The 10362-nt window shown below is 33.1% G+C and overlaps 1 protein-coding gene across 2 annotated transcripts; it reads left to right on the top strand.

The window, feature by feature from the left end:
- Nucleotides 1–1935: 1935 nt before the first annotated feature.
- Nucleotides 1936–3996, top strand: LOC141401242 (uncharacterized). 2 transcript variants are annotated; one of them, XM_073981312.1, is made up of 3 exons: nucleotides 1936–2181; nucleotides 2238–2385; nucleotides 3161–3996. In XM_073981312.1, the coding sequence occupies exons 1-3, from the start codon at nucleotides 2058–2060 to the stop codon at nucleotides 3792–3794; spliced, it is 906 nt and encodes a 301-aa protein (XP_073837413.1). In that variant the 5' UTR covers nucleotides 1936–2057; the 3' UTR covers nucleotides 3795–3996. The 2 variants fall into 2 exon arrangements, with proteins under 2 accessions (XP_073837413.1, XP_073837414.1); XM_073981313.1 differs by having other exon boundaries at nucleotides 1954–2181; nucleotides 2241–2385.
- The last annotated feature ends 6366 nt before the right edge of the window (nucleotides 3997–10362 follow it).

Consider the following 10362-nt stretch of genomic DNA (forward strand, 5'->3'; position numbering starts at 1 on the left):
GGTAAAAGTTGTAAAAGTCGTACATTTTTAGCTGTGTTCCTTTACTTACCTGAGGTTGCCATTTTTACCATTTTTAACCTGCAAAGCGTTTCTTAACCCCAAAAAGTGGCAAAACTGGAAGGAATTTTTAAGAGAGTAACACTATGTTAACATTTACGAAATCCATTCGATTTCAACTGTCAATTCCATTGCTCAAACGTCAAATGAAATCCACTCGATTTCAGATGAGTTTTCATTTGACGTATAGGCAAAGGAATTGACAGTTGAATCGAGTGGAATTCGTAAATGTAAACATAGTATAAGTGAGGAGAGAGATCGAAAGTGGCTTTCTCTTCTACCATTAGGTGTGTACTATAACCCAATAATTTGTACAAATTCGTACAAATTATTGCTGAATGCTGTTCGATAACAAAATTATCCAGCAAAAGAGAGCGAGTTTGGAGAGATTTTTGGAGAGTTTTGTGACTGAGATCTTGCAAATTTTTGCTGGGAAAATTTGTCCCGCAAAAATTTGCAAGTCTGATCAGCTGATTTGAAAACATTTGTTTTGTTTTATTTTTTATTCTTGTTTGGCGAAAACAAAATTAAACATTGAAATATCAAATAATTAAACATCAAAAGCTGAAAAATATAAAAAAATCATGGAAAAAAGAACATCAAATTGATGCAAAAACTTTTCTTCTTCTTCTTTTTCAAAACAGCTGATTCCTAGCAAGTTTTTACAAATTGTTGTTCGATAACTTTCTGCAATTTTTCTTGCTTGAGAGAGTAAAATTCACTGAGAGAGGTTGCTGGAATTGACTGAGTAATTTTTGCTGGGAAAGTTATCGTACACACCTATTAGATACCAGCAAAAATTCTGCCGGTAAAAAATGGCAGAACTGATTTTTGGACTTTTGTTTGACGATTATTTCACAATGAAGAAGAAAACAGAAGAAAAAGTCGAACGATGAAAAAATTAAATTAATAGGTGTGTCTTTTTACGTGATAATTTGCAATAATTATTACGAAATGCTACTAAATGCTGTCTTTTTACACAAAAGTTCAGTAAAAGAGAGCGAAGTGAGAGAACAATTTTGACAGTTGTTTGCTGAGAAGTTGCTGAAAGAATTTTTCCCAGCAACATTTAGTAAGTTCGATCAGCTGTTTTTTAATCATCTGCTAATGGTCAGCTGCTCAATGTTTATCTTATTTTTGTGGAAAAGTACTATAAATATTACGATTCAGCTATATTTATTGATTGTTTTATTAATTTATTAATTATTTTTCATTTATTTTGCTTAAAATTTAAGAACTTTTTCATTGTTTTGGAGTTAGTTTTTCTTTCATGCATTGGCCCCATTGTTTTTGTTTTGGTTTTCAACTGTTATCTTGATAAAGTTTACTAAATGCTGTTTTTTTACTTATTTCTCTATTTTCGTATCAAAGAGTAAAATCTCTTTTACTCTCTGAAAAGAAGTTACTGAATAATTATTACTGAAAAAGTAAAAAGGCACAACTAAAATCTGTGAAATAAAATTGATTTTTTTATGTTTCTTTTTGACATTGCTGCCAGATCTACCATTTTTCCGTTCCTTTTCTGGTAAAAATGTTTATGAGAGAGCAATTTTGAGAAATTTTGACACTTTTCTCTTTTACCACTTTTACCATTAAAAAAGTAAAGGAACAAAGCTTTTGTGTACGGGAACGCAAAATGTGTAAAAGTGGTAAAAATTGTAAAAACTTTTTAGTTCTGGAACAGAGCTAATACCCCGGTTACACTTAAGCGGATTAACCCAGTGGGTTTGGATTTAAAATGTCAATTCCATAGCGCAAACGTCAAATAAATCCTCTCGAAGTGGGTTACGGGTTAATTCGTGTACGTCGTTCGACAAGCGAACAACGTAATTAAAACGCTCGTGTGAACATGACATAAATGCCCTTACTAATTTTATCGATCTATAGATCCATCTACCCACCTTTTTCGATCTATAGATCCATCCTCCTACCCCCATAAATCGTTCTAACAACAAAGTCCCACGCCAAACATGAAACATCCGGCCACAGAATAAAGAAAGATGAAACTTATTGAGCAAGTAAAAAAATATAATTGCCTCTGGGATCATAGATCCGATGAATATAAGCAGTATGAACTGAAGAAAAAACTATGGAAGCAAATTGCCAGAGAACTTCGTATAAGCGGTAAGTGGTGGCGTTATTTGGCGTCTCTTCTGATGATATCTATTCATTTCCCATAGAAGATAAGGCGAGAAGAAAATGGAGATGCTTGGAAGATTCCTATAGGCAATATAAGAGGCGTTCCATTGATCCAAACCAAAAACCTGTTACCACCTATAGATATATGAATGAATTGTCCTTTTTGGAGCATCTATCGGAGTGTCAAAGGTATGTATGAAGAATTGAGTTTCTATGATATATCTTATTTATTAGAAACTTTATACATTTGTTTTTCGTTAAGCCTTTTCAACTTAAAGGAGGAAGTGAAAAGAAAAACTCTCGGGGAATTTTAATTCAGAATAACCTCAATTGAGTTTCCTAGCCTATTTTAAATGTATTGGAGATTACTATTCTCATGCACATTTCGCTAAAAATACATCTTTAAGAAGTAATACGGGTATGTTCTGAGACGTACTTCATGCCTCAAGGATTTTGTTCACCCCATTTACCCGCATTTTTTGAGTATTTTATGGACGGACTATGGTCTACTCTTCTTTTTAAATACCTAAGGAATATGGAATTTTAGCCCCAAGAAATTCGCAGAAATGGAAGTAAATGAGGTGAACAAAATGCTTTGGGCATTCATTAAGTGAGAAGTGAAGTGTGTCTCAGAACCCGATAATCTTGGGGCTTAAATAGAGTTTACAAACCAGCGTGCTTACGCTTTGAAATGCATTCTGTGGGTGTTCTTCAAATAATATATGTCCCAGAACCTGCACGAATCTACAAATTTTTACTACCATAACAATTTTTCCTTGGTTATGAAAAAAATATTAAAAATTAGTAGATTCTTGCAGTTCTGAACCAGACCAATACTGTTTACGCCTATACAACTCCGGGAGCTTTTTTCGTACATTAAGTTTGTTCCGATATGCACATAAGATAACATACATATTTGTATTAACGAATATTTTAAATCTTGACCAAACTGCTTTTCTTCCAGATCAAACTACAGCAAATATGATGAAGGTGATATGTCAACTACATCATCTGCGGCGAGTGATATAAATAATACATTTAGTTCTGAAGAAGCAAAACGTCTAAAATTGGATGAAAGTGTATTGGTGAAGAAAGAACAAGAAGAAAAGGATATGGAAGGGGAAGAGATAAACAATCTTATACTCGATAATCCTTCATCTTCTTCAGATGTTCGCTGTCCCAGTGAATTAATCAATAATCATGTATTTGTACAAATACATCATTGGCTGGGCAGAAAAGTTGTGCAGTCAACTGCATCATCTATGGGTGATATAAATAACACGTTAACTAGTTTTGAAGAAACAAGACGTCATAAATCGGATGAAGCTCTGTTGAAGGAGAAAGAACAAAATGAAAAGAATATGGAAAATGAAGTGATAAACAATCATTTATTGGATAATTCTTCAACTTCTCCTGATGATGTTCGCAGTCCTAGTAAATTAATCAATAAAGATCATCTAACTGTACAATTATTTCAATGGTTGGCCAAAAAAGTTGTCCAGTCCAATTTATCACCTGCACAAATTAATGATATTGAAAAATCTGTTACTTCACTGATATATTCCAAATTAGCAGAGTATGACAAATTTAATGCGTGACATGACTATATTTTTATGATTTTATTATTTATATACACTAGGTAAAATTAATTATTACAAAACTAAAATTATTAAAAAAAAAAATTAAGTAAAACATCATTTTATTGGTATAAATAAATATAATTAGTAATATTTTTGTGAAGAGCTTTATTCATACACAAGTTTATTAATAAAATAGAAATGTAGCTAAATTTAACAAAAAGGAGAACAACTCATTATTTGCGCTGTCAACAAAGGATTGCAAAACTCGCAACTTTTCAGTCTTTCACTGTATTTTTCGAAAAGTTGGTTCTAATATTTTGTATCTCCACCTTGGGCTCAATAACAGCTTGTAAACGTATCTGAATTCAATAAAAAAGTTTCGGAATGTCATATTCCAATGGTATTTTTTGCCATTATTCTTTATTGCATTTTATTTCCCTCCTGTTAATGGACGACATATTCCCGAATTTTTTCTTCAGGTGTACTTATGAATTGTCGTTAGGGTTAATATCTAGGCTTTGGACTGGTGTGTCCAATGTCTTTAGTGCAATTGTATAACAACCAAGTCAAAATTTATGCTTAGGGTCGTTGTCTTGGTAGTACTTATATTGCTATTTGTTTGAATTTTCAGGGTCAATAGGCCCAAATTTCTTGACGCAGTTGGTTAAATCATTTTTTAAAACATCAAAATAAGCCTCCTCTGTCATTGATTCCTCCAAAATCTGGATGTTACCAACGTCACAGCTTGGTATACAACCCCATAACATAACTGACAGTTTTCTGAACTTGTTTTCCATGGCTGTAAGGGGGTTTCACAATACTTTTTGCGGCACATCGTGATAGTAAAACATAATTTAGCCTCATCAGAAAATATAACACCATCCCAATACAAAACATAGCATGAAGAGTTGTCTCTAACAAGTCTGAATAGTTTCTATATATTTAGCTTGGAGGGCAATGGTTTTTACCTAGTCACTCGTGATGAAGGTTTGTTATAGTATGCAGCACTTTTATAACTTGTCCATGTGACACACTCCAAAATCCTTTTTAACTAGAAAAAGCAATTTTCTGCTTCTGCTTTGGGGTCTATCGTCAATTTCTTTAATCAGTCTCCTATCAATTGGTGGGGTTACGATTTTGGGCCTGCCATGTAACGTCTTTAGTTTGAGCCTGTTTTCTCTCTCAGTGAGGTGATTTTAGGGATATCTCTGGCGGACTTGCCATTATTATAATTGGAATATACCAAATATAGCGTATTTTCCGAAATCCGTTTACGTGACTTTCTATTTTTCTGAATATACCATCTATTGCTCTGTTCCAGAACCTGCAAGAAGTTACTATTTTTTACTATAATATTTTTTCCATTATGTTATCGGAAAAAATAGTAAAAATTAGTAGATTCTTGCAGTACTGCAAGACAATTAATTTTTTTGCACAACAATTAATTTTTGATCAAACAAGTAAAAAATGTCAGTCGGCTTTGGCGACAGATATATACCCTCAGCCAACGTGAAGTGAAACTTTCACTAACGGACAGATCGAATATATTTAAGGTCTCTTCCGGATTTTGTGGCCCTTTTTGGACATTTGAACTTGCCGACATAGGGTGTTTTTACACCTTTCGGGCTGTTTTCCCCCAAGAAATATTGACTCGCCGCTGATAAAACGTTTACCGTCTAACAGTACGGTTACATTAGAGTTTTTTGCCAGGTTAACCCACTTCATGAGGATTTATTTGACGTTTGCGCTATGGAAATGACATTTGAAACCCAAACCCACTGGTTAACCGGGGTATAATGGAGGTAGCGAATGCAAATCGGTTCAACACAAATCAAAGTGATTCGAGAGCAGGTCTTAAAGTGAACTTATCCGAAATTTAGTATGAGAGGTACTAGAAGGAGGAGACAAATGTAGTCCATATTCGAACCTGATCTATATTTCTAGTGCGATTCTCTAACTCATTTTTTGAGTTACCGACAAAAATCGTTAAAATTAAAACGCAAAATTATGAATGAAAAGTTCAACTAAAAGTTGACAACACTCCTGGGGCTCAATTCTGTTTCTATGAAAGTTTTATGCCAGACTATGAAAATTTTCATTGAAAACGTTTTGACATTTTCTTCCAAAGTTTCATTGACGTCTACACACATATATGAAGTAATATCAAAATATTGACGTGTTCATTGGTCCCGGTCCACACTATAGTGATTTCATTGAAAAAATCGCATGAAATTATGCGTCTCTAGATCGACTTCCATGGAATTCCATGGTATAAGTAAAGAGGTAGATTTAAATGAAAAAAATCTATAGAACCCTTGTTTTTCTTGAATTCCTAAAACTTCAAAATAAAAGCGACAAGTGGGTTTGTTTACAATGCATTTTTGAGCATTTTATAAAAAACGCGAAAAATGAATGAAGAGTTAAGTTTTCTCCACATAATCGAGTTGTGAATATGATAAACTGATTGTTTCAATGCAAATCTCACCAATTTCTTCCATACAAATAGTCTAAAAACAATTTTAAAAATCATTGAATTCGATTGTTTTTAAAATTGTTTGGCATATTATTCAAACACCACACACACATACACAGTTTGTTTACATTGTTTTGAAGTTTTAGGCATACTCGAATGAAAAAATTTAAATTGACATAAAGCTTTGGCTAACCTTTCTTATTAAACCATGGGGAATTCGATTTAAGAACGCCTAATTTTATGAAATTTTTTAATGAAATTCACGCTAGTGTGGACCGCAATTTAAACACAAAGAATAATTGCAGATTACAGAACCTTGTGTACAGAGTGTCACCCCCTTCACACCTCTTGCCTATAAACTCATTTTCACGTACATGAAAATTTTTTTATGAAATGAAAACTTTTATAAAGGAGAAAACTGTCAAATGAAAAAACTATAAAGGAAATATTTTTCATTTCAAATTTTCATAGAACAAGAATCCAGCCCCTGCTATCGATAGAACTATGCGACTGCTTTTTATTCGTCGCTAACTTACCGAAAAACATCGGTAATTACCGAAATTATAAGCATTTTAATTTTACCGACAATTGTCGGTAACTAAAAAATGAGTTAGAGAATAGCACTACTGGTAGATATACAAATTAGGATGTGCAAAGTATGGATTACATCGGTACCTCCTTTCAAAAGTGGGGGAGGTACCTGAAAGAGTGGACCGATATGGCTTATCTTCGAGTTTAAATATTACGAATCCCAAATATTGGACCGAATCTGCAGATAGTTCCAGTCGAGCATATAATTCCATTCATTTGTATAATTTTTGGCAAAAGCAACTAGAAAGATCGATCCGCTCCAGGGGCTCTATTCTCTTTCTATGAAAATGTGAAATGACAACTTTTATAAAGGAAAAAACTGTCAAACGAACAAAATATAAAGGAAGTATTTTTCATTTCAAATTTTCACAGAACAAGAATCCATCCCCAGGAAGTAGATTGCGCAACTTTATTGCTGACCAAGAAGAAAAACTTCGTAACCAGCGACAAATGGCTGTTCGGCATTTTAATATCGATTGCACTATTGATAATATCGATTATTATTAAAAATTCAATATCGATAGAGCGATACATAGATAAAATGAATTGGTCTGTTCCAGATCTGCAAAAAACAACAAATTTTTACTATTTTTTCGATAACATAAAGGAATATTTCTTATCGTAGTAAAAATTGTAGATGTAACAGACATTATTGGTCTGTTCCAGAACCTGCAAGAAGATACTATTTTTTACTACGATAACATTTTTTCCTTTATGTTATCGGAAAAAATAATTAAAATTAGTAGATTCTTGCAGTACTGGAACAGACCATATTTTTGTATATTTTTATTAAATAAAAGTAAATAGCTTTGTTCCTTTACTTTTTTAATGGTAGGGGTGGTACAAGAGAAAAGTGTCGAAATTGCTCAAAATTGCTCTCTCATGAACATTTTTACCAGAAAAGTAAAGGAACGGAAAAATGGTAGATCTGGCAGCAATGTTAAAAGGAAACATAAAGCGGGGTACACACGATCAGTTTTGACTGTCAGTTTTGTTCAAATAATCGGTTGCTTGCCAGTGTGTCCGTTCACTTTTGTCAGTCATCAGGCAACCACAAAATATTTTGTGGTTGCTGAACTGTTTTACAGTAATCTATAATTCCAAAAGATCGACAGTCAAAACTGATCGTGTGTACCCTAGAGCTGGCAAAAAATCGATGGCACTATCGAAAATATCGATTATTATTTAAAAATTCAATATTGATAGATAGTTTTGCCTATCGATATTATCGGAATAAAAACCATTAACATGAAATCCATTGAAATAAATAGAAATATCGCTGCTTTTCGGTTATGTGTGTGTAAGAAAGTAAGTCCGTAGTCCCACGTACACATTTTTCGGTAAAATAAAATGTATTTTTTTACATTTTTATAAAATAATAGCAGTTGTTTTTTCTCCTTTACATTTCTCTGAACTACTTTTGCATAATTTCAAGAAAATCATTGACATTTCCGCCATTTTCATCTCCAAATTAATGGCCATGATAACTTAACGATAATATCGATATCAATCGATATTTTAAAACATTATATCGAAAATATCTAATGTTGGGAATATCGATGGTCTGCCAGGTCTATGTATTAGAGCTGGCAAAAAATCGATGGCACCATCGATAATATCGATTATTTTTTAAAAATACAATATCGATAGATAGTTATCGATATTATCGGATTAAAAACCCCTAACCTAAAATTCACTGAAATTAACAGAAATTGGCGGGTTTTCGGTTTTGTACATGTAAGAAAGTAAGTTGGTAGTCACACGTACAAATTTTTCGAAAAAGTAAAATGTATTTTTATTAAATAAAAGCAGTTGTTTATTTTCATCTTTTTGATTTCTGTGAACTATTTGTGCAAAATGTCAACAAAAGCGAAGACATTTCCGCCATTTTCATTTCCAAATTAATGGTGGTGACAAATTAACGATAATATCGATAGCAATCGATTTTTTAAACTATTATATCGAAAATATCTAATGTTGGGAATAGCTGTGTCTGGTTACCCTAAAATTTGTAACAATTTGTACCAATTGTTGCTGGAAGCCATGGCCCAATAATAGGTCCTCCATCAAGCGAATTCAATGAAAAACGAAGATTTTAAATGTCAAATTTCATAAACAGAGGCGAATTTCTTTTCTGTCAATTCAGGTAGATACATACAAAACATTTTCCGAGAAAAAGTTGTTACCGTAGTTATTTTTGTTTGACGAAACAGAAAATACCAGCTGATCGAACTTGAACTGCTAAAATAAGTTATTGTAAATTAAATTCTCATACAAACACAACAAATGTTGACATTTTACGTCTACAACATTAAGTTTATTTGAGCTGTGTTCCAGAACTAAAAAGTTTTTACAATTTTTACGACTTTTACACATTTTACTCGAAAAAGCGTTCCCGTACACAAAAAAGTTGTAAAATGTTCAATTCTCTTTAAACAAAAATGGCGCTGAACGACGCTCTCTTTAAAAACTTTTTACTCGACAAATTTGAGCGTGTAAAAAATAGTAACATGGATGCCGGCGTCTGATTGGCTGGTATGCCGACTTTGACATTTGTTCCAGCTTTTTTGACGTTTTTTCCATTTTTGCGTTCCCGAACTTTTTGAAAAAACTTTTGTGTGACAACAATTTTTCTCTCTTTCTCTCTTTTACGAGTTTTACTATTAACAAGTACGGGAACAAAGCTTTGTTTTCTTTTTTCGAGATACATCTACCTGTTTCTATACAGTTCGGCATTTCAATACCTCACAGCGAATTCAAATGACAAATATGAATTTTGACAGCTAAAATCGAAATCATCTGATTTTGCTGGAGGACCTATAATTGGGCCATGCTGGAAGCCGTCTGTTAACACAAAAAACCAGCAAAAGAGAGCGATTCGAGAGAGACATTTTGACAGTTCTTTCACTGAGAGCTTGCAAATTCTTGCTGGACAAATTTCTTCTAGCAAGCTCTTCTTCTTCCTGAAAACAATCAATCAGCCGTTTTTAGTTTTTTGTTGATTTATGTTTGTGAACTTAAAAAACAATTTTATTGTGGAAATAACATAGTCTAATTGTATTGCTTTATGGAGAACAAATTTGTAAAGTGGAAAAATACTTTTTTGTTTCATTTTCTTTTTTATTTTTAATAAAATACAACGTGTTTGCTTCCTTTGTTGGCGGACAAATTGTTCTGTTTTGGCAAGTCAGCTGATTGCTTGCTGGTTTTTGCTGGGAAGGTGTCTGTTTACTTTTTAAAATTTTCTAGCAAAAGAGAATAAAAACCCCTTACTCTCTGAGAAAGTTCTTGCTGGGAAAGTAACCAGACAGACTTAATATCGATGGTTTGCCAGCTCTATCGTGTATACCCCGCATAATATTGGGAATTCCGAAAGTTTGCCAGCTCTAACTTGGCTACCTTTTTTCGATCTATTGATCCATATCATTGCCCCCATTGTCCGATCTATAGATCCATAGCCTAAAACGGCGTCAGTTTTAACTCCGCCGATCTATAGATCTTTCCAAATTCAAATTTGTCAAA

The sequence above is a fragment of the Musca autumnalis genome, unplaced genomic scaffold (assembly GCF_047663935.1).
Source record: "Musca autumnalis isolate F117 unplaced genomic scaffold, ASM4766393v1 scaffold_4, whole genome shotgun sequence".
NCBI classification, from domain to species: Eukaryota; Metazoa; Arthropoda; class Insecta; order Diptera; family Muscidae; genus Musca; species Musca autumnalis.

Excerpts from the sequence above, each read along its gene's own strand:
- LOC141401242 (XM_073981312.1), top strand. The coding sequence starts at position 2,058 with ATGAAACTTATTGAGCAAGTAAAAAAATATAATTGCCTCTGGGATCAT. Across the intron at positions 2,182-2,237 it reads CAGAGAACTTCGTATAAGCG|AAGATAAGGCGAGAAGAAAA; the intron begins GTAAGTGGTGGC and ends CATTTCCCATAG. Across the intron at positions 2,386-3,160 it reads CATCTATCGGAGTGTCAAAG|ATCAAACTACAGCAAATATG; the intron begins GTATGTATGAAG and ends CTTTTCTTCCAG.